This window comes from Cyprinus carpio, chromosome A8, assembly GCF_018340385.1.
Source record: "Cyprinus carpio isolate SPL01 chromosome A8, ASM1834038v1, whole genome shotgun sequence".
NCBI lineage: Eukaryota > Metazoa > Chordata > Actinopteri > Cypriniformes > Cyprinidae > Cyprinus > Cyprinus carpio.
Window position 1 is genome coordinate 3036790 of NC_056579.1, and position 23804 is coordinate 3060593.

Here is a 23804-nt window from a genome sequence, read left to right on the forward strand (position 1 = left end):
TTATTTCAAATAATAAAATAAATGGTTTTAATTAAGTATAAACAATAATTAAGTATAAACAATAAATAAATGATAATTAATTATAAACAAAACCTTAACCCTCTAACACTTGCACACTCTATTCTAATTCTATTCTGTCTACTTGTTTTCTTGTTATAATTAAAAATTGACTCTCTAACACTAGTGTTATCTATTCTTTTTCTGTTATATCTACTTTTGTCTTTTATTTATTATAAAAAAACCTTGATCCTCTAACAATAGCATTCTCTATTTTTTTCTGTTATATCGACAATGTTTATCAAAATGTATATTAATAGTAGTAATGTAAAAAAAGAAATGAACTGAAATAATTCTTTTATATTTTATTTGTTAAGATTAATTTCAAGTAACACTTTTTTTAATTTTAGTTAATGATAAATCTGTTGCTAGTATGCTATGCTAGTATTAAGTAGCCAATATCAGCTGTGATCTTAACTTTATTTGTACTGAATTTATGCTAAAAAGATAATTTGTACTTAGATTGTACTAATCTAAACTGACAAAATCTATATGAATAATAATAGTAATTTAAGAATGGAATTTTTGGAATAATTACAGATATTTATTATAATCTTTATAATAAAACTCTAATATTTATAATAATATTTGTAAATAATTTTATTTTATATTAGCTTTCAAAATTTAGGACACTTTCACACTTGAGAATTGGATTAAATAATGCAAAATTATACACCATATTTTACAGTTTAAAATTGTTGCATTCTACATACTGTTTAAAAATAGTATGTGGTGACAAGAATTTGACCCTATAACTTTAGCACTCACTATTCTAATTCTATTCTTAAAAAAATTAATTCTAACTAAATTTCTAATCTTTTTGTATTCTATCTGTTTTTCTTTTCATTTATTATATAATTAACAAAAGCACAAAAAAAAGACACTAGACACCTCTAACACTAGCTTGCTCTATTCTTTTTCTATTCTATCTGTTTTCTTTTTATTTATTATATTATTTAAAAAGCCCTTGCTATGTGTACTGCGTTAAGCTAACTGAGACTTGTTATAGCACTCTTATATCATTGCTCTTTTGTTGATTTTGATTGCTTCCATTGTCCTCATTTGTAAGTCGCTTTGGATAAAAGCGTCTGCTAAATGACTAAATGTAAATGTAAGAATGCTAGTGTTCCGTTCCAAACACAGGTGTGTTCTAATAGCAGTGTGGCTCCCTCTGCAGGCGGCGTACTCTCACGAGAAGGTCAAGATGGAGGGGACCATCACCCAGCAGACCAAGCTCATAGACTTCCTGCAGGCCAAGGTAGAGCACCCCTCTAAGAAGAAAAAGGTCAGAGTCATCCGCTGTAAATTCACTTCATTAACTAATCTGACTAACTGCTTGCTGAGCTCTGCATTAGGTGTCCCTGGAGCTACACACGCGAATAACCACATACTAACCGCGTCAACCGTCAGAAATCTTATATATCCTTATAAGCAGAAGCCCTGAATAAGTGAGCTGTAGAAAGGGACACCTGATTTGACTGGATATGTAGGGATGGAATGGCAGGGTAGAGTCCTAGCGTGTCTGTGTGCGTGAGCCTGGGCCATTCACTAGGTCTCGTGTTTCGGGTGCAGGGACTGTTTGGCGGCCGGCGGCGAGAGGATCTGCTGGCGGCGCTGGCGGCGCAGGGACAGACGCAGGTGCCCGCTGTGCCCACCGTGGCCCCTGTCCCCCTGCAGTACAGCGACCTGAAGGTGGCGCTGGAGAAGGAACGCGCTCGCTGCTCGGAGCTGGAAGAAGCCCTGCAGAAAACACGGCTGGAGCTCAGAGAGGGTGAGACGCTGTTTCATACAATCAGCTGGTTGCTTGTTTTCCTCGAAGTTGCAATGAATGGAAACTAAGGCGGCACAAAAGCAACATAGATTATAAATAGATTATAAATTACGATATATAACTGCAATTATTGCAATATACTGTACTGTTTAAAAATATTGAGGTCAGTAAGATATTTTAATAATATAATTAATACTTAAAATATTAAAATTAATAGTTTTATTCAGCAAGGATGCATTAAGTGGATCAAAAATGAAAGAAATATATATATATATTACAAATGTATTACAAACAAATTATATTGCAAATAAATGCTGTTCTTTTGAATATTTTACATTCATCAGAGAATTCAAAACAATGTGTCATGGTTTCCACAAAAATTGTGAGATTTTTTAAATTATAAAGATCCTTTTTAAAAGAAATCAACACTTTTATTGCGTTAAGGATGCATTTAATTGATCGAAAATGACAGTAAAGACATTTATAATGTTACAAAAGATTTCTATTTCAAATAAATGCTGTTCTTTTGAACTTTCTGAAAATTAGAAATGTTTCTTGAGCAGCAAATCAGTATATTAGAATGATTTCTGAAGATCATGTGACACTGAAGACTGGAGTAATGATGCTGAAAATACAGCTTTAGATCACAGAAATAAATTTATTTTAATTGTAATAATACTTTACTATTTTTACTGTATTTTTGATCAAATAAATGCAGCCTTGGTGAGCAGAAGAGACTTTCGAACGGTAGTGTAATATAAAGCATTATTGAAATAACATTCTATTAAACTATAAGCAAACGTGCCACATACTGTGGGTAACATTCTCAGACGTGCTGGTTTTCTCATTCGTCTCACTGTATTCTCTCCTCTCAACAGTTCAGTTTAATAAAGCTCTGGAGCACAGCGGTACTCCAGCCACCCCGGGTTTGGCTCGTCAGCAGCTCATGATGTCCACCAAATCCAACAAATCCCCCGAGCACCAGCCCAGCAGCGGCCTGATGTCGTCCAGCTCCGGCCGCAGGAAGGACGCTGCCAATCCTGAAGGTTAGAACAGAGACGCAGAGCTTTTGCAACCTTTTTAATATTCAAAACATAAGCAAAACAACAATTGTGTTCTCTTGGTCCTTCTTGCCATTTCATCCCATGCTATGAAAATGGAAATTAAATCAGAAGCTTGTAGGAAAATGTTGATGTGATGCGTATTTTGATGCTGTTTCAATATAAGATGAGGAGACTGTGTCCTCTGAAGGACTCCAGAAATGTTTTGGCTCATGTCTGTCCACACTCACTGTCCTCTCTGTTGTCGTTCCACAGAAATAAGGAGAGTCACTTCTGAAAGTAAGTTCTTACATAACAGGCTCAGGCGACCCACTCTCAAGAAACCGTGCCATTTGTGATTGAAAAATCTGGATTTTTCAATTATTTAATTATTTACACTTTCATTTCTAAAGGTTACTGACAAACCTTCAAGGTGAGGCTGATATATACCTAAAATCATGAAATACAGATAAAACTGAAACAGAAACCTCAGTTTGAACTCTGTGGTCAGAAAGACTTTGATATCATTTTCTCGAATATAATGTCAGAAAGGTCAAACCATCATGGTTGGGGAAATGTATCAAAATAACAGAGTTTCAAAGAAAGTAAGGGACACCTTCTGCATTATTATATAAAATGCATAAAGCATTTTAGAAAAATTTATTGTTTTTTATGATGCATAAAGCATTTTAGAAAAAACTAAAACCCAGTAAAGGTCGGTTAATTTTAAATTAACTATATAATAGAGATATATTATATAGTTATATTAATAATATTATATATATAATATATATATATATATACACAGATAAAACAATTTAAAACAGTTATTTAATATGCATGGTATATACTATATATATGGTTGATATATATATTGTATATATATCTATATATCATAAACACACTATATTTAAAAAAATATAACTATATAATTTTGAAATCTATGTATTTATATATTCAGTATATATATATATATATCTATCTATATATATATATATTATATATCTATATATCTATATATATATATTGTGGATATATATGGTGTATATATATGTATATATATATATATATATATATATAAATATATATTTAGTATGTATATATAATATATATATATATAATATATATTTAGTATGTATATATAATATATATATATATACATACTAAAAACACTGAATATAGATCTTATATATATAAGAGTCACTGCAGTGACATGCAAGGCAGAAACTGTATATATATATGTGTTTTGTAATTTTATGTGTAATGGCACTGTTTCCTGAGAATGAAGCAGACGTCTCCCCAATATCTTTTCTTTCTTGATATGATCTTTTTCATCCCTGCAGAGATAAGCTCTCTGGCCAAATCCAAACATGTCATTCAAGGAAACACTCCAATTGAAGTCTTTTGGCCGTCCTACACCCAATATATTGAATGAACACGAGCTGTATCAGGTCATCATGGTTTGATGGCTGCAGACTTCCACTCAGGACATCATGGTTTGATTGTGGATCTCCAAAGCTCCTGCACGCAGATCTGTCAGGACACTGAGCTTATCTCGTGTATATGGCCATACTCCTGCTGTATGCCATGCGGAATGCCAGAACTCCGAAATCCTTGCATGCTCGTACCCAAGCTACCAATGACAGCTTGGACAGTACAGTGCTGCTGGTGTTCTCCGAGCTGGTTCCACACTCTGGTGGAGAAATGTTCTCAGGAGAGGACATTTTCAGCTTGCTTTGGCCTGTTTGCATAAGATATCTAGACGGGTGTAAGAGACGCAAGACTGTCTTTAAGAGAGTGTGTCTGTCTGTTTGATCCTGTAGAGTACACCAGACGTGTGAAGGACAGGATTCATCACAACACTCCTCACCGCTTCACGCAGGGGCTCAACATGAGAGCGGCCCGCTGCACCGTCTGTCTGGACACCGTCCATTTTGGACGGCAAGCCGCGACATGCATCGGTACGGATCTCATGTAAACTCTTTCCAAATACACTATCACTATACTTAAAAGTCAGGATGTGCCGATAATATTTTTCCCATAATGAGTACGATAGGAATAGCGGTGTTCACTTCATTGGACAAATATTAGGTGGAGAAACCACACTGAAAAAATAGTAACATCTAAATTAAGTCAAAAATATTATTTAACATCACTGAATCTGCCTAAATATATTATTTGTAACAACAAAACAAACTTTTTATGGGTTAAGCTAGCTGAAAATATGGTAGAAATAGCTAAAGTAACAATTACAGGTTGACAGTTTTTACACTGAAAAGGGGAATCATTATTGGTTGGCTTAATTTTAGTAAACAAATGACTCCTTTAGTCACTTTCATGCTTAATTATGCTTGTTAACCCTATAAAACCTGAAGCTAAAATAAGTTGTTTTTACATCTATTTTTTTTTTTTAATTTTTTTTGGGTGTTGTTTTTTCTTAAGAAAAATGATGTTTTTTAATATTTTTATATAATATATTTTATTTCTAAATTAAACATGCTATTTTTTCCTCTTTTGGAAAGTTATATTGAATTTTTTTTTCTTTTTAGCCAATGGGAACGCAAAAATGCTTTGTTGTATTGTCCATTCACTACTATAGAAGATACTATAATGACTTGTGCTTCTGAAAAACACTGAAATGTGAAAAGGGCCCAGAGTTGTTTTTTAATAGATCGCTGACCCAATCAGGTCAACCTGGGTTAAAGCTGATCCTCTTTCTGTGTTGGTTTAACCATCTTCTCTCTCCTGTGTTAGAGTGTCACGCTTTGTGCCACCCAAAATGCTCCCCGTACCTTCCAGCCACCTGCGGCGTGCCCACCGAATACGCGCTGCACCTGTCCGAGGCTCTGTGTCGGGAAAAAGGAAGCACTTCCGGCCTGAAAGATGTCGGAGGACACATGAGGCTGGAGGGATGGCTGAAACAGCCCAGGTGAGCCCTGTGCCAAGACCATAACCATCATCAGGAGAGAAGCAAACAGTAAGTGTACATGGAATTGTGTTTGTCCTCCTGCAGAAATGGGAAGCGTGGCCAAGGCTGGGAGAGGAAGTACGTGGTGCTGGATGGATATAAAGTGATCACGTACGAGACCGAACCGAGAGACGGTCTGTGAATGTTTATACTTTTCCCAATGTTCACCGGTTCTGTTTGCACACATCATATTATTACAGAGCAACAGTTCATCCCTGTTGGAAAATCTTGACCAAGCTGTTTACCAAATTAAGCTGGTAGTTCCTTCTGATCAACAATCTAGACATCTTAAACCAGCTTAATGAGGTCTGATGGTCTTCCAACCAGAACAGTTGACAAAACCCCTTTAAAACCGTTAATCCTGTTCCTGTGGCTCAGTGGTAGAGCATTGCGTTAGCAGCGCAAAAGGTTGTGGGTTTGATTCCCAAGGAACACACATACTGGTAAAAAAAAAAATAAAAATGTATATCCTGAATGCACTGTAAGTCGCTTTGGATAAAAGCATCTGCTAAATGCGTAAATGTAAATCCAAACCAGCCTGTCCGTCAAAAATAGGGTTGATGGCGCTGATCCGACCTTTGCTTGTTTTTATTTTTCGCACTTCCACTTATTCTAACCTTTTTTCTAATTAATGTACACTTGCGTATTTTATTCCTATTTTTTTGTTTTATTTCTTTAATTTTATTATTGTATTCTATTCTATATACCAAGAGCAAAAAGCATTTTACTGCACGTTGTACTGTGTATAGTTGTGTTTGACCAAAATATGTGAATTTCATGACACCACTTTAGGTAGGGCCCTACAGTTTTTGCGATGTGGAAAACGTGGGCGATATCGTGGAACGCTGTCATAAAAATGGAATGTATAACATAGAATGTCCCAGAATTCGACAAATTTTGAATGAATGAATCAAAAGTAGGTCAGTATATTTAAATCAAATGGCGATGTGGACTGCTGTCTGTGAATGAAAGCACAAAAAGACTTCTGAATCCTGAATATGAATCCTGCATGTTCTGCGAGTCTCTAAGGTGCAGATGCGTGATTTTTCATACTGAAGCGCATGACGCTTGTGATGTTTTCAGCGTCTGCCATCTCACTAAATGAGGACATAAATAGAGCCCTATACTTTAGGTTAGTTTTTTTAGCTGGGAATGGCCATAAATGACATACATGGACAAGCTAGAAACCATGTTAAACTAGTTACCGCCTTAATCAGGCTAGTTTAACCTATTTTCCAGCAGGGATGGAATGACGGGTGTGGAATGATGTGCCTTGATGTGAATGATGTATAATCTGTCCTCTCAGAGTCGGTGAAGCCGCTGGATGAGTTTGAGTTGTGTCTCTCTGATGGAGAGGTGACTGTTCATTCTGCTGTCGGTGCTTCTGAGCTGCCCAACACGGCCAAGACAGGTGATGTGTTACCTGTGGAATTGCATTGTACTATGTCCTTACTAACTTTTTTGGTATGCTGAATGTAAATTCAGAAAGTAGCCCATGTCCAAATGTAACATGTTTTTCTGTCTCCTAACATACTTGTATGTGTTCAGATGTGCCGTATGTGGTGAAACTGGAGTCGTCTCCACAGTCGACATGCTGGCCCGGTCAGACTCTGTACCTCATGACCTCAGGGTTTTCTGAGAAACAGCGCTGGGTGGCCGTGCTGGAAGCCATTGTGGCCAGCAGTCGTGGGGCGAGAGAGAAAGCCGAAGCAGACGCTGTGAGTGAGAGGAACCAGAAACACCCACAGGCCGTTCATAGTGACATTTAAAGAGTCACTGCAGTGACATGCAAGGCAGAAACTGTAGGTTTGTCTCTTCTTACCAGTACAGTTGGATGCAGGGAAACATACTGATAACAGGGATGCAAACTCACCATGGGTGAAATAGTTGACAAAGATACGCAACCCCCAAAAACCACCCCCACCAAAAAAATAAATCAATAAAAATTAAATATTTGATAAATGATATTTAAATCATTTATTATTTTTTAACTCTACAGTTGTGCAGTAAATTCACTTTAACGATTCACTTTTCATTCATGGAGATGACATGAAAAATACTGGTGGAAAACAAAGACTAAAGATGAAAATCACTTGAAATTATTATTATAACCAGTAGATAACCAGCAGAGGATCACTCATTAGCTCAGGTGCCATTTCCACACCCTATTTTTTTGCATTTGGAGTTATTATAAAATTACTATTATAACATTTTTTTTTTTTACATTTACTATACTGAAGTATGAAGTATAGCAAGTACAGTTAAATAATAATGCATTAAATATTTTGAAATATTTTTAGATTTAATTTAAAAACTATTTTTTTAAAAACATTATTGCCTTAAAAAGGGCACATCAAGAAGAGTGTTTTAAGTTTTGTCTTTAACTGTAGAAACTGCTAAATAAATGCAGCCAACAGACTTGTTGCTGCTGTAGTTTTGTTACTCTGAATTTTCTCTGCATCACTTAATGCACAGCTCTATTTTGACATTGGCTTGTCAGATGTTTTGTCAGATGTTTTGTCAGATGTTTTGTCAGATGTTATCACTGTCAATCAAAGCAATGACTTGCGGAACAATTTAGCGTCTCCCGTAATTTTTTTACACTTGCTTTGTCATTCCTGAAACACTAAACGTGGATGTTTGGTCCTCTTAGACAAACAAAACTTTTCTTCAAATTATGAATGAATTATGTAGAGAAACCAAGCAAAAGGCGCTTGCCTTATGGTTCAACTGACCGAGATTACTCGTGCGAAAACTCCTGATATAATCAGATATAATCAACTAACTACACAATCAGTCTCTTATTTACTTTATTTCTTGCCATAATAGGAAGATATGCGAGCATGTAGATCTCTGTAAACTAAAACAAAAATGTGACCCTGGAGCACAAAACCAGTCATAAGGGTCAATTTTTCAAAACTGAGTTTTATACATCATCTGAAAGCTGAATAAATAATCTCTCCGTTGATGTATGGTTTATTAGGAGGACAATATTTGTCTGAGATACAAATCTGGAATCTGAGGGTGCAAAAAAAAATCAAAATACTGAGAAAATCGCCTTTAAAGTTGTCCGAATGAAGTTCTTAGCAATGCATATTACTAATTAAAAATTAAGTTTTGATATATTTACGGTAGGGAATTTACAAAATATCTTCATGGAACATGATCTTTACCTAAAATCCTAATGATTTTTGGCATAAAAGAAAAATGGATAATTTTGAGCCATACAATGTACTTTCGGCTATTGCTAAAAAATATACCCCAGAGACTTTAGACTGGTTTTGTGCTCCAGGGTCAATTTTGAGTTATGAGATGTTTTTTTGTATATTGCTGTAAATATATCTGATTGGCTTTTGCTTTCAAAAGAGATGCCTGTGATTGGCTACAATGGTTAACACTGCAAAAGTTTTTTAAAAACACAACTATTTTAAAAACTCAGTGGATTTACATGAATCACACAAATGACCCATTCTGAATTCATAACGGCGAATTTCACCGAAAAGTGACAAGTTTGCATCCCTGCACACGGTCTCCAGAGTCCTCGTCTCCTCAGCTCACCGGAATGAGATGCAGTCCACGGAGAAGTTATGTTGTCATGTTCACGCACGAGACACGTTTATTTTATTTTATTTTTTTATTCTTTTTGTTTTTATTACCTTGTATGTCCAAAACTGTCACTTATCACAAATTGAAAAAAAAAAAAAAAAAAAACGATCAGCCTGAACAAAAAAACAAACAAACACTTTCTCATCGGATCAACACGAATCTCGTAGGTGACCTATATTGATCTCAAAAAGGTGAGTTTTCACCGAATCTGTGTGCAAAGTGCATAAAATGAAAAATGCACTTTTTAAATATATTTTTTTCACATCCTCATGATGGTGTTTTTGGTTCTGTTCAGAAATTGTTGGGTAACTCCTTACTCAAACTAGAAGGAGATGATCGCCTGGATATCAACTGCACCCTCCCGCTGACTGACCAGGTACCTGCGCCATCCACTAATATCACAATCGCTTTGATTTTCAAGATTTATTAAGACTTATTTTTGTCATCAGATTGTATTGGTGGGCTCCGAGGAAGGTCTCTATGCCCTGAATGTGATTAAGAACTCCCTCACTCACATCCCGGGTCTGGGATCCGTGTTTCAGATCTACATCATCAAGGAGCATGACAAGCTGCTGATGATCGTGGGTAAGCAAAGATCATGATTCTTTACTGTCGGTTTTTTAGAAACCAAAACTGAATGACTTTGATGGAGAGCCCTTGCAACAGAAAGAACTGTGTAAATACCTTGGTACATTAATATGCTAATCATTAGGTCAAAATACCATGGCATCACATTTACATTTAATAATTTAGCAGACACTTTTTTCCAACCAACAAAAGAGCAACAACATAAGAGCTGTGAAAAGTCCCGGTTTGTTTAATGCAGTACTAATAAATAAAAAGAAAACAAGTAGATAAAATAGAAAAAGAATAGAGAACGCTATTGTTAGAGGGTCATTTTTTTAAATAAATATAAAGAAAAGTAGATCAAATAGAAATAGAATAGAGTGCTAGTGTTAGATGATCAAGGTTTTTTTTATAATAAATATATGAAAACAAGTAGATAGAATATAAATAGAATAGAGAGTTCAAGTGTTAAGGGCTTTTCACACTGAATGCGAAAATCATTTCGAATGTTCAACATGTTGAAGCTTTTGAATCGAAGCAATAGATCCCTAATGGGGCTATTCACACTAGGCGCGCTCATTCGTGGCACGGAAAAGCAACGATTTTTTTTTCGTCTTGTGTGTCGATTTTTCTCCCCATCGCTCTGCGATGAACCGGACCGTCCAATCAGATTTAAGCTTAGATCATGTGCCCGGAGCAGCTGCTGTTGCACAAAAGGGTGAGAATGGTGGCACTGCTTAGAAAAGCATTGTAAACAAACACCGAAGATGAGTATCCAGGTAGAGAGAAGAAAGTAGATGCTGAGTTCTTATCGTTGGTATCTGAGAACAGATTTATTCTCATGTTCTTTATACAGAATACCATTTCTATTAATTCTCCACTGAAGTATGTGATTTTATTCCACATGAGCGAGAGCGCGTTCACTAGACGTGAAATATGAAAGCAAATAGACATATGATTATGAAGATGTATATATGTTTTTATGCCGTTCACTGTATTTTTATAACAATAAAGGATATGACAAGCAGGTATAGCGTTCAGTCTATTATAAAACATACAAAGAGTGCATGTCTACCTATTATAGAATCAAAATCCATTTTAGATCACAATCGGAAGTTATTACAAGCACTCGATGATGGTTTAAAGTGGGGTTTGAGCAAGAACATTAATAGTTACATACGTTTTGAAATGTAGCTTGATGCTATTTGTACCTCAAATTATATTTTCAGATGTATTCTTGTAAGCGTTGTAGATAGTTTGTGTTTCTAATGAAGAACCAAAAGTTATTTATCTTAATTTAACGCTGTATATTGAGCAGCGACCATGCAAAAGCCATATACAAGATACATAGGCTATATGAGGAAAAAATGCATTGCTGGTCTTTAGAGGGTCAAGGTTTTTAATAAACGAAAAGAAAACAAGTTGATAGAATAGAAATTGAATAGAGAGTGCAAGTGTTAGAGGGTCGAGTGTAGATGGAAGGGATGTGCCGTTTATTGATGATGGCTAAAGACTCGGCTGCTCTGATCGAGTTGGACAGGTCATTCCACCAGCAGGGAACAGTTAAGATAAAAGTCAGTGAAAGTAGTTTTGTGTCTCTTTGGGATGCACTGTATTGCATTGTTCAATCGCAGACCACAAGCTTCTGGAGGCACATAAGTCTGAAGTAGTGAATTTAAGGGTGTAGAGCTAGTAGTTGTTTTTTAGCCAAACAGTAATGCCTTGACTTTTATGTGAGCAGCTATTGGGTAGACAGTGCAAATTGATGAACAGAGGTGTGATTTGTGTACTTTTCGGCTTGTTAAAGACTACTCTTGCAGTTGGATTCTGGATTAGTTGTAGAGGTTTGATAGAGCTGTCTGGAAGGCCCCCTAAGAGAGCATTGCAATAGTCCAACCTGGACAGAACAAGAGCTTGAACAAGGAGTTATGTAGCATGTTCAGAAAGAAAGGGCCTGGTCTTCCTAATGTTGTGTAAGGGTAGTCTGCAGGACCTGGCAGTTCTAACAATGTGGTCTGTGAAACTCCAAGGTTTCTGGCTGTTTTTGAAGGAGTTATGGTTGATGGGCCTAGCTGGATGGTGAAATTGTGATGGAGTGATGGGTTTGCTGAAACCTCAAGCAGTTCTGTCTTGGCAAGGTTTAGTTGAAGGTGATGGTCCTTCCTACAGGAACAAATGTCTGTTAGACATGCTGAGATGAGAGCAGCTTTCGTTGGATCATCAGAGTGGAATGAGAGGTAGAGTTGAGTGTCATCAGCATAATAGTGATACAAAAAAGCCATGTTTCTGAATGACAGAACCTAGTGATGCCATGTAGACAGAGAAGAGAAGTGGTCCAAGAACAGAGCCCTGAGGCACCCCAGTAACAAGATGTTGTGACTTGAACACTTCACCCTCCAAGTTATGCATAAAATAAGTCGATTATGATGATGTGTTGCAGGGGATGAGAGGGCACTGTGCCTGGTGGAGATTAAGAAAGTGAAACAGTCTCTGTCCCAGTCTCACCTCCCCACACTACCTGAGATTGTGCCATTTATCTTTGAGACCGTCAAGGGCTGTCATCTGTTCGCCGCAGGCAGGGTGAGGCTGCAGTCACCGTGTGTTTCACAGCATTGCAAATTCCTCTCTGTGTATTTTTAGTGCACTGTATTGCATCATGCCTTGTTGTGACGTGCAATGCAACAAATTTGTACCTTAACATGGTTTTTGTGTCTGTTCTTGCTTTAGATAGAAAATGGTCCATGCATTTGTGCTGCAATGCCCAACAAAGTCACAATTCTACGATACAACGACAATCTGAACAAATTCTGTATACGGAAGGTAAGTGACATTTGAGGTTCTGGGTCTTGAAGCAAACTAACTCATATGTCACAAAAAATTAACAATGTAATTCCTTTGCAAACAGCTGTGATGTTTGACGTGCTGTTGCCTTGTGGTCTGACTTTAATGACTCCTCCAGAGATCGCTCACATGAACACATCCCTAATGATCCGTCTCTTTATCTCTCAGGAGATTGAAACGCTCGAGCCGTGCAGCTGTATCCACTTCACCAGCTACAGCATCATCATTGGTACCAATAAATTCTATGAGATTGAGATGAAGCAGTGTGTTCTGGACGGTACGTATATATCAATGACGCCTGATATCTCCTGTGATTGATCTGTTATTGAAAAGGATTCAGCTAGTCATTGCAGTCACATTTGCATATTCCAGGTTGGACCGGCTGGCGGACTATTTGTGAGAACATGATCAGGCCCTTATCATTTGTAATTGTGCATTATGTAAACAGCGTTTTGTATGATGGGCTGTTTTTGGCAGAGTTCCTGGACAAGAATGACGTGTCGCTGGCATCGGCTGTGTTCACTGGATCCTCCCACAGTTTCCCCATCTCCATCGTCCAGGTGTCCAGCACTCCGCAGAAGGAAGAATATCTGCTCTGCTTCCACGGTCAGACACCAATCACACCATTTAAACTACAGCAAGCTCCTGTTGCAAATTCGAAATTTGGAATTTTTAAATTGGAATTTTTCTCAAATTCCAAATTGTAGTTTTGCAAATTCCCAAATTGTAATTATATTGGATTTCATTTTAATGGTTTAATTAAATTTTAATGATCAAAAGCATGTCCCTCGAGTTTATGCATTGTTTTTCTTTAAATGTCTGATTTCTGAAAACAGAGATCGGTGTGTTTGTGGATGCTTACGGCCGAAGAAGTCGCCCCGATGATCTCAAATGGAGTCGACTTCCTCTGACATTCGGTAGCCAGTTTTCCATTTGTCACAAACGGAAATGTGTAAAACACAGTGATGAGGATCTTCAGGATCACTAACCGAAGCATCTGTCTGTTTCCAGCATTCAGGGAGCCATACCTGTTTGTGACCAACTTCAACTCGCTGGATGTTATTGAGATTCAGGGCCATGCATCTCTTGGGTAGGATGTTTAGCAACATGCATGCATAGAAGACAGCAAAAATAACATTAGAACTTGAGAGTGACTGTAAATCCTCTTTAAAACAGGCCTCCCAGTCTCGTTCACCTGGACATTCCTAACCCACGTTATCTGGGTCCGGCCATATCGTCTGGTGCCATTTATCTGGCCTCGTCCTACCAGAACAAACTGCGGGTCATCTGCTGTAAGGGCAGCCTGGTGCGGGAGTCTGGGGAGCTGCAGAGGACCGGTTCGAGCAGGAGGTGCGGGTTATGATGATGTATTAGAGTGATATTCTGACTTTACATTCAGAGTGAATGAGTCACGTTTGAAAATCAGATGTGGTATATTTGCTGATTTAACCTGTTACTGCACATTCTGTATTAATGCAGCAAATTACTGCACTGCTTGACAACTACAAACCGTTAAAATGGCAGTCTAATGAACTATATTATTTAATGGAAGAATTATATGTTGTGAATATTATCAATAATCCGGAAACACGTTCTAGGTACATAATCTATCATGGTAGATACAGTCAGTTGTGGAATGTCATTTTTGCATTCAGCGAACAGGAAGTGATGTAATTCTGAAAGTTTACTGTTAAATTGTTGTTATTCTGGATTAAAAATGATGGGAACAAAATAATAATGCTGTTAGCTGCTTTTAAAAGTAACATTCAATCTGGAACAGCTGCAACAATTTTCTTTTATGTATGTTCTGCAAAAATTCTTGTTTTTTTGTTCCGTTTCTAATCCCAGTAAATGTAACTATCCGATGTCTGCTATCTATGGAAGCTTATTTTTGCCACAGAATAAAAATATAAAAAAGTTAAAGGCACCTTTTTATCTCATAAGTTTATATCTTGCAATTGCAAGTGTACATGGCACATTTCTGACTTTTTGCCTCTGAATTCTGAATGAACATGCAATCAGATCAGGTGTCTAAATATTCTGGGGGAAAAAAGTCTGAATTGGAGATGTAAACTTAAAGAGTTCCGAAGAAAAAAAAAACGGTCAGATTTGCAAGATGTAAAGTCTTAATTCTAAGAGAAAGAGTCAGAATTGCGAGATGTAATCTCAGAATTTGAAGATGTAAACTTGCAATTATTATTTATAACTTACAAACTCGCAGTTGTAAGAAGAAAGTTGCAATTAACTTTTATATATTTGTATTCTGTGGCAGAAATAAGCTTCCAATATTATGATATCGCTGCTGCTGTTAGTGATCATACCACAGGATTCTTGTGGTAGAATCACACCACATGTGGCCTTGAGTTGCTTATTGCTTCATCGATATTTCATGTACACAAACCTTATAAATCATCTTGTGTGCAGTCAAAGCATCATACATTTACCCAAATCTTCACAGCAGCCCAAACAAGCGCGGGCCGCCCACCTACAACGAGCACATCTCCAAGCGCCTGGCCTCAGGTCCCGGGGCCCAGGAGGGGCCGCTGCACCGCGAGCCCAGCACCCCTCACCGCTACCGCGAGGGCCGCACAGAGTTCCGGAGGGACAAATCTCCGGCCCGGCCTCTGGAGCGCGAGAAATCGCCCGGTCGGCCTGTGCTAGACAGCCGCAGAGAGAGATCGCCCGGGCGCTTCGAGAGCAGCGGCAGCGAGAGAGACCGGGAGCGTTCGCGCCTTCACACTAGCTCTGTTCGCACCCAGCTGACCCCCGTCAACAAGGTACGCATGAGACACTGCCACGTTAACTGTGTATCCTCTTAGGGATACAGACATCAGGTTTGACGATGTTCATGCATGCACAAATGCATGAACATCCGCTGCTTTGTAGTTAAATTCCTTCTAGTTATGGCCTCAAACAGGATGCGCAGCAGCAGTAATGCAGCAGTAATGATGTTTCTGAGCTGATCTGCGTCAGACAGGGCAGGCAGCCTGTTGAAGTGTTGAAGTGACCTCTTTATCCTGGTGGTGGTGTAGGTTTGGGACCAGTCTTCAGTCTGAGAGCGTCCCGGAGGGATGACGTAAGAGCCATCGTCCACCTCCCGCGTGGATGGACGTGCCCTTTTAACAGGCGCTTCATAAAACTCGGAACTATATCATCTCATGCCTGTAACCGTGAACAAAGCCATGTTATTCACTCGCAGCCCTAGAGTCTGGGACATTGTGCTGATGTTGTAAACCCTGTCCATGCTGTAACCATTCATCAAGGTCCGTTGTAAAGAAAAAAACCACTGCAATTTTTGATGGAAAGACTTTGACGGAATATTCCAGGTTCAGGAAGGTATAAACAACAGTGTTTTGTGGCGTAACGGACATTACTGCACAAAATGATTTTGACTTATCCCGCCTTTTTTTTTTTTTTTTTTTTTTTTTTTTTTTTTAAGTAAAAATGACGTAAAAAAACAATCTTTGCACTTTATCTATTAGCATCAGTAGATTTCAATTAAAATACGCTGGCCATTTTCTCATAATGAGTTTTTCCCACTTTTTTGCGGTTTCATTCCTATCTATATCCCGGAAGGTTTTTACAGAGGTTTTTGTTGATGTATCATTTGCCTGATTTATAACATTTTATTTCAATAAACTGATTGATAAAACTTCAAAATCCAAAATCCTGTCTGTGAAAACATCAATTAAATTTCAACAAAATTAAACAAAAAATGTGAACCTGGCAATTCTCCGATGTTCAGATTTCTGTTCTGGAAATATATGCAAATGAATGCATATTTAATTAATGCCTTATTCGCAACATTTTAGAAAACCTGTATTACAAAAGAGTTTTCACAGTTTACTGATTAATAGATTGGTATGTTAATTCCTGTTAAAGTTTTACCCTATTCACCTTTGGTTTCTTGGATAGTTTACCCCAAAAAATGAAAATTCAGACATCATTTACTCACCCTGGATAACAAAACAGTTGATGGCAGCTATTGACTTCCGTAGCATTGAAATAAATAAATAATTTGGAAGTCGATGGCTAATGTCGACTGTATATATATACTGAACTGTAAAGTGGCTTAATCATACATTTAGTGGTAGGACTGCTGTAGGTTGTTTTCTTCATGTAAACAAGCTCATTGTGAATATCCCTGTGTGAAAATGATAAATCTACTGACCTTGATGTGCACTGACGAGACCTAAAATGTACTTTTATTGAATCTCACTGCAAGTTAACCACTATTTTTGGTTTAGCTGAAATTATGATCTGTGGTAACGGACAGCAGACCACAAATGCTGTACAGTTATACTGAACCCGGAATATTCCTTTAACGTAATCATGTGATCAGCACATTGTAAATATGGTGATTTCAATTTTTATAGCTCAACGGAACTTGACTGATGAAGCTATGAAGTCTATTTTTTATGCTATTAAACGGTTTGTATAGACAGTTGAAATGGGTTTCCTACAGAAAAGCACAGAACAGGTTTTATTCCCATGTATGTTGTATGCTAATGTGGCAAACTCGGCTGCTCCTAATGACAGTTTGTCCACTTTTTTAAGCTCTACTTGACTGACATTAACGAACCTACTGCACACTGTATATTTTTATGCTACTAGAGTCTGAGCTGGTAAATCTTTTTAAAGAGATGCGTCATGTTCTCGCTACAAGTGTCCTTGTGCTGTTCAAGTGAACTTATGGTATTTTCGTCAGAAATAACGAAGCTTTCGTCGACACGTGGCAGCAAGTCTGGAAATTTCTGCTGCTTCTCCGTTAACGGACGTCCTGTTCAGCTGTGAGTGAAACAATGTCCGGTAGCCCTCAGGGTTTGTAGAAGATCTTCTGTCGTTCCTCGTGGAATATGAAGCAGCTCACTTAGAAGCTTTTTGAGTTCATGGGTAATTGTGAGCAAACGCATGAGTAAATTCTGACTATGGGACGTCCTGTCATGTACTTCTACATTACTATTGATAAGCGATGTTTTTCAACTAATAAGGCTGCTTACCTTGAACTTTCTTTTTGTATAAAGAAATTAAACTATATTAAACATGATTAAAGTATGAGCCATACACAGTTCTCCTGGCGTCAAGTCCTTCTTTTATCTGTCAGAATTAAAGCACATGATCACGTGACAAACGCATCCAAAAGGGTTGGAAATGCTAAAAGTTTTGCAAAATTAATAACGAAATACAAGCCTATTTCTGACGTGAAGACCAGCAGGTTAATGTCATGCCACAGTCTGTCCATCAGGTGCAATATGCTTAACTGCTCGGACATTCATGCACTACATTTATTGACATTTAAACCACTTTCATAACGCAAACCATTTGGATATTGAGGGTGTTTAACAAGACGTATAATTATTTTTTTGTGCATATATTAACGTGACATTTAATGTAACACTGGTTCATTATTTTAAATATTGTTGACAGTGTTAACGTTAAAGCCTTTATAGGTTTGGAGGATGTTTTTATATTAACAACTTCTATGGAGCCTGATTAATTATACTAGAGTCAGATAACCATCATGTTTCCAGCTTTAATATGCGACGTTATTTAAAGTGTTTCAGAAATCAAGGCTTCACAAACTTTGGAGTTAACTGGAGTTAAATCATAAAAGGTAAAATGAAAATTAAACTTAAAAAAAAAAAGTCATAATAAAAGAATATAAAATGCAATAAAAACTAAACATCATGTGTGTATATGTGTGTGTGTGAGTATATATATATATATATAGCTTTTTTTTTTTTATTGTTTACCTGCATGTCATGTGACCATTAACCAACAGAGAACCTTGAACATGTAAATGTTGAATTACTGAAAATATCTCTCTAAAAATAGTAAATACTTTAGCTCAAAGAGGCTAAAAATATTTTTAAAAAATAGCTCAAAAAGGCTGACAAAACAGTTTGGGAATCCTTGCCATAGCTCACACTAAAGACCTGCATTTGCACGTCCACTACTGAGCAGATCGGTGAAATGAGTCCAGCAGTCGCTTCCGTTGGAATTCCACTTTGTTTTATTCTTACAGAAATCTGCAACAGTGTATTTCTGATGATTACCAATGTGCAAAATATAAACCCATGGAATTTACTCTTTCTGGAAAACAAAACAAAATTCACATTCATGGATTGGCGTTAATGCAAAAGCTGTCCCACCGCCGGCACTGAAAACACTGCAGAGGAGCAGATGTCATCAGCTTTAGGAATTAACGCCCATCATCACGGCACTGGCGAGACCGATGACAACGTTATACAGTTCACCGGGAAAAATGCTCATTATTTACTCATCCTCTTGCCATTTACACGATTTTTTAAAGATTTATGGCACTCTTTTTCAAAGCCATCACATCCGTCAAGCTCTAAAAAAAAGCAACGGCATAAAACTTGCAGAAAAAAATAAAATGCATAAGGAGTCTCCAAAATCCTCATTTTGAGTGAAAAAATAAATAAAAATGACATAAGTGTGAGTAAATAGTAAATGTATTATCAGGTGAACTCCTGATTGAGGGAACTGTCTGAATGAACCTCTAAAAAGCAAATAAAATGGGAAGCGAAACGAGAGACTTTGTGATTTGTGTGCGTGTGTGTGTGTGTGTGTGTAAGGGGCTTCATCCTCAGTGCAAACGCAGCTCAAACCCATCAACACTGATTATCCTGCAGGATTGAACATACGATTCAGACAAAATAAAAGCTGGTAATAAATAAGTGTTGGGAGCAAAAACAAAAAAAAAAAAAAAAAAACAACGGCATCCGGGGCCCTACTGCAGCATATCACACACAACATCTCTCTCCACAGAAAACATCTCAGTTCCCCTGTCCATAAGAAATACATTAAAAAGAAAAACCCCGAATGGCTACAACTGGGGAAAAAAACAACACAACTTATATTTGGTGACTAATTTAGTGAGCCACTATTCAAGAATTCTATACAATTTCTCATCTTAAATGCTATACGTCTCATTCTTATATCATTCTAATATATTATCTCATTTATGTTACAAAAAAAATGCACTAGTGAAAACGTCAGCTAACGTCCACACAGCAGATCAGAAAAACAAGAGCGCCATCTAGCGGCCGGTCACTACACAGTCAACATTAGCCAGAGGGAGAATGCTTTCTATCCGAGAAAGAAACTAACAAGAGTCTGGAATTATTTGGGAAATCCAATGCGTTCGAGAGGCTCACCTCAAAAAGAAAACGAAAAGCCCGCGAAGCAGATTGTTGAAAGAGATGAGAACCCAAAAACAAAGCTAGGATCTTGCGGTCTCGTCCCAGAAGCACCTTTCTCAGGACGTCACTGATAATCTGTCTTTGTGAGATGACGAGTTAAGAGATCCTGCTTTTGCAAACCGTCCGCTGGCCGTCGGAGAAAAGCTTCCCTTTATGCAGCAGGTACAGGACAAGTTCAATCGCACCCTGTCTCTTCTGAAAGTGCTAAGCGTCCTCTGCTCTCCACATCCATCCATATATACATGATTCCCTTTGGGGTGGGACAGAAGTGACTTCTGGAGCCTCGGTCTGGTGCCGTGTGTCCTCAGCAGCTGTCTGTCTGGATCAGTTGGAGCTGGCGGTGATGGGTTTGTCCAGCTCGATGTTCAGAGGCGGCGCGGGAGGCTGCAGGTTGCTGAAACACCACTTACACACACGACTGGGCTCAAACAACTGCTGGCTTGGCACCGGGATCTTCTGATCGCAACAGCTGCCACAGAACACATTCCCACAATTCCTGCAGGGGGCGGCAGAGATTGAGACAGGAGAAAGAGAGACAGAAGAGGAGGAAAAAAAAAAGAAAAGAATACAATTAGTGTCTTTATAAATAACTCTTAGAATTTTAATAAGGGCAGCTTAGAACATATAAAAAAACATTTATAATATTTCAGTGTCTTAAGAGAGAATCTGAATGCACTTTTTTTTTATAAGAATTCTTATTTATATTTTCATTTAATAAAGAAAAATAAGATGAATGCATTAAATCTGAATGTACTACATTTTGAAAAAGACATTTTTCATTTAATAAAAAATAAGAGGATCTTAAACTTTCATCTAAAAGCACTAAATTAAAAAAAAAAAAACATTATTTCAATTTTCCATTTAATAATAATACAAAAGATTTGAATGCATTAAAACCGAATACACTACATTTTGAATAATAATAATTATTGTTATTATATTTATCCATTTAAAAACAAGAGGGTCTAAATATATTTAAACTCAATGTATTACAATGTATGTTTTTGATAAAAAAGTACTAATTATTATTATTATATTGACTTAATAATAATAAGAGGATATTAATGCATTAAAACTAAATGCAGTACATTTTGAAATAATAATATAATAATTATTATATTATTTATTATAGTTTAATTTAATAATAATAATAACAACAATAAAGAATTGTTCTTATTGTTATTATTATTACTTAGAATCATTGTATTTAAAATCTAAGAAAGCTAATCAAATAACAGTGATTAATCACTATTATTCTAATAGGCCAACAGCCCCAATTTAAATAAAAAAATAAAAAATACGTGAAACATTGTATAAAATACATATATTAAAAATCTAATATTAAGTGTTAAGTGTGGGAGGGGCTTCTTCAGGTCTGGACAATAGAAAGCCCATGCAGATTTACTGCAAGAAAACATCTAATTAATCACAAACGAGTGAGAAGAGGTGCATCAACAGCACCACACGCTGTGTGTTATACAGAACCCACACACAAACATGCAGCTTTTCATATATTCCCATCATACACCACACACACATGCAAAGAGAAAAGGGCCTCCACAGAAAATCAATCACATGAACCTCCATTTCACTGAAACAGGGCTTTCTGGCTCTTATGTAGCACACCGAAATACTGCAACCAAGGTACTGACGTCAGGAACATGAACATGTGACCCTCTTTTACACTGCAAACCTGCTCAGTATGAACTCATGTGCAAGGAGATGAACCAGTCATAACAGAGGTCTTTCACATATGGAAAATGCTCTTAATGGCCCAAAAGATCAGAGAGAGTGTGGAAAATGGTTATGAAAAGCTGAATTATGACTGGTTTGGGTCCAAGATACACTGACATTATACAGGGACTGCAAGTGTCCATATTTAACACTTCTACAGCATTTTATTTTTCCCTGATATCATAGTAAAGATCATATCTTTTTATTAATCTTTTATGCTCACTAAGGCTGCATTTATTTGATTAAAAAAATAATCTATGAAATATTATTACTATGTTTTATATTTTAATATATTAAAAAATGTAATTTATTTCTGTGATGTGCAGCTGTATTTTCAGCATCATTACTCCAGTCTTCAGTGTCACATGATCTTCAGAAATCATTCTAATATGATGATTTGCTGCTCAAGAAACATTTCTCCCCCAAAGATAACAGAGAAACCCTGTGAAGAGACGGAGGAGAAGAGAGGGGGGTTAGGTCACTCTGAAGCGATGCAGGGTTAATGGGACGTACAAGAGCCTGAGAGTGACAGAGAGAGGGCAGTTCTCACCAAACCTCTTCCATACGCTCCTTGCCACTGTGGTACAAGAGGAAAAATCAACTTTAACTCCTAGTAGTTTAAAACCTAGGGAGATTTCTAACTAGACAGCATCTGAAGGCATCATTGGCCAAATAGTTTTAGGTCCAGTTCTAAGGACGCCTTCAGCCAACAAACAATCCCAGAATGCATGGTGGCCAAAATGGGTTGAGTTGAGAGAAATAAAAAAGGACTACAAGTAATATTTGAAATTCTCTGCTGTAGGGATGTAACAATTCACAATACTGATTTCACGATTCGATTTTCTTTAACAAAATGAAATTTAAGGCAGATTCTAAATGAAAAAGTGTTCTTTTATTATTGCTTGGACAAAATGATGCAAATTTCTTTGTGAAACTGAAATATGTCAAATAGCAAAACTAAATTGAAATTTTAAAACAAACCCCAAATAAAAAAAAAAAAAACAAATAACACAAATAAAAGAAGTCTCTTCATATAAACAAACTAAGGCTTTACCTGTGCTCTTTTCATTTAAAATAAGCCAACCACTGCATTTTAATCACGATCCAAACAGAGATGCTGTATACATGCAGCATGAGCAGTTTTTAATCTAAATTAGACTGAATAATTTCAAAATCTGAAGCAAAAACAGAACGGTCTGACTTCAATTTTGTGAAACTATACTACATAAAAAATCTGCACTAAACAAAAACAGCAGACGGGCTGAATGAAAACGCAAATTCACTCTCTGACAGCAGGTGGCGCTTATGGAACGGCAGTGATACAGCGTTTCCTTGGTTACCGCTGTAAACAAAGGCAAGATGAAGAGAAAACACCATCTAAACTTTTCAAAAGACAGTCAGTTCCCCTCTAATTTTCAACCAGCTCGCGGTGCATTGTTACATCGCTACTTTACTGAAAATAAGGCATACAGATAGATATCTATAGTAGTTGAGTTTTAATTCATTATTTGTGTGCATTATGTATTTCTATGTTTATTAAGTTTATCATGTCATCAGTATTGCAACATGCTAATGGCAGACTACTACTGTTAACTATTTGTGTGGTGTGCATGTCACAGGAAGCTGCTGCCTAGGTGGAGCATTTCAAATCAGTCACTTGTGCATCTCTTAATTCAGTCAGGAGTCCAGGATGCTGTCTGTGTAGACAGTAGGCAGCTCACTAGCTTTCTGCTGCTACAAATGAAACTATGCACAACTTTAACAGAAAACCATATTTTCTTATGAAACTTAGTTCTGCTGTTCCCACATCAATGCCGTGCGCCCTACATGTTGACTCTAGAGCGTTTAGCTGTTTACTCACTGACCAGTCTGCACTAGTCCTCACAGTTGGGTAGTAGTTTGTTTAATCTGCTCTGTTTACAAATGCTGCTGTAATGAGGTAGGAGTCAAACATGAAACATTTCACCAAATTGTTCTGTTTACTGTCTGACCGG

The 23804-nt window shown here is 37.1% G+C and overlaps 2 protein-coding genes across 9 annotated transcripts in view; one reads left to right on the forward strand and one right to left on the reverse strand.

Moving 5' to 3' along the window:
- Nucleotides 1-16283, forward strand: part of LOC109069686 (citron Rho-interacting kinase) — a 58889-nt gene extending 42606 nt beyond the window's left edge. Inside the window, exons 21-40 of one of the 5 annotated variants that reach the window (XM_042761620.1) lie at nt 1235-1342; nt 1630-1828; nt 2707-2874; nt 3145-3168; nt 4692-4829; nt 5623-5797; nt 5882-5970; nt 7143-7247; nt 7385-7554; nt 9738-9818; nt 9892-10027; nt 12450-12589; nt 12737-12829; nt 13019-13127; nt 13328-13456; nt 13687-13767; nt 13862-13940; nt 14027-14200; nt 15312-15627; nt 15883-16283. In XM_042761620.1, coding sequence (XP_042617554.1) covers nt 1235-1342; nt 1630-1828; nt 2707-2874; nt 3145-3168; nt 4692-4829; nt 5623-5797; nt 5882-5970; nt 7143-7247; nt 7385-7554; nt 9738-9818; nt 9892-10027; nt 12450-12589; nt 12737-12829; nt 13019-13127; nt 13328-13456; nt 13687-13767; nt 13862-13940; nt 14027-14200; nt 15312-15627; nt 15883-15906 — 2538 coding nt within the window. In that variant the 3' untranslated portion in view covers nt 15907-16283. Of the gene's footprint in view, nt 1-1234; nt 1343-1629; nt 1829-2706; nt 2875-3144; nt 3169-4691; nt 4830-5622; nt 5798-5881; nt 5971-7142; nt 7248-7384; nt 7555-9737; nt 9819-9891; nt 10028-12449; nt 12590-12736; nt 12830-13018; nt 13128-13327; nt 13457-13686; nt 13768-13861; nt 13941-14026; nt 14201-15308; nt 15628-15882 lie in introns of all 5 variants that reach the window. The other 4 variants (XM_042761619.1, XM_042761623.1, XM_042761621.1 and 1 more) reach the window with 4 other exon arrangements.
- Nucleotides 16284-19654: 3371 nt separating this feature from the next.
- mtmr3 (myotubularin related protein 3) overlaps nt 19655-23804 on the reverse strand; it is a 35646-nt gene continuing 31496 nt past the window's right edge. For 2 of the 4 annotated variants that reach the window (XM_042761624.1, XM_042761625.1), the window contains 2 exons: nt 22361-22387; nt 19655-20572 (listed from right to left, as the gene is read on the reverse strand). In XM_042761624.1, coding sequence (XP_042617558.1) covers nt 20401-20572; nt 22361-22387 — 199 coding nt within the window. In that variant the 3' untranslated portion in view covers nt 19655-20400. The remainder of the gene's footprint in view (nt 20573-22360; nt 22388-23804) is intronic. The other 2 variants (XM_042761626.1, XM_042761627.1) reach the window with 1 other exon arrangement.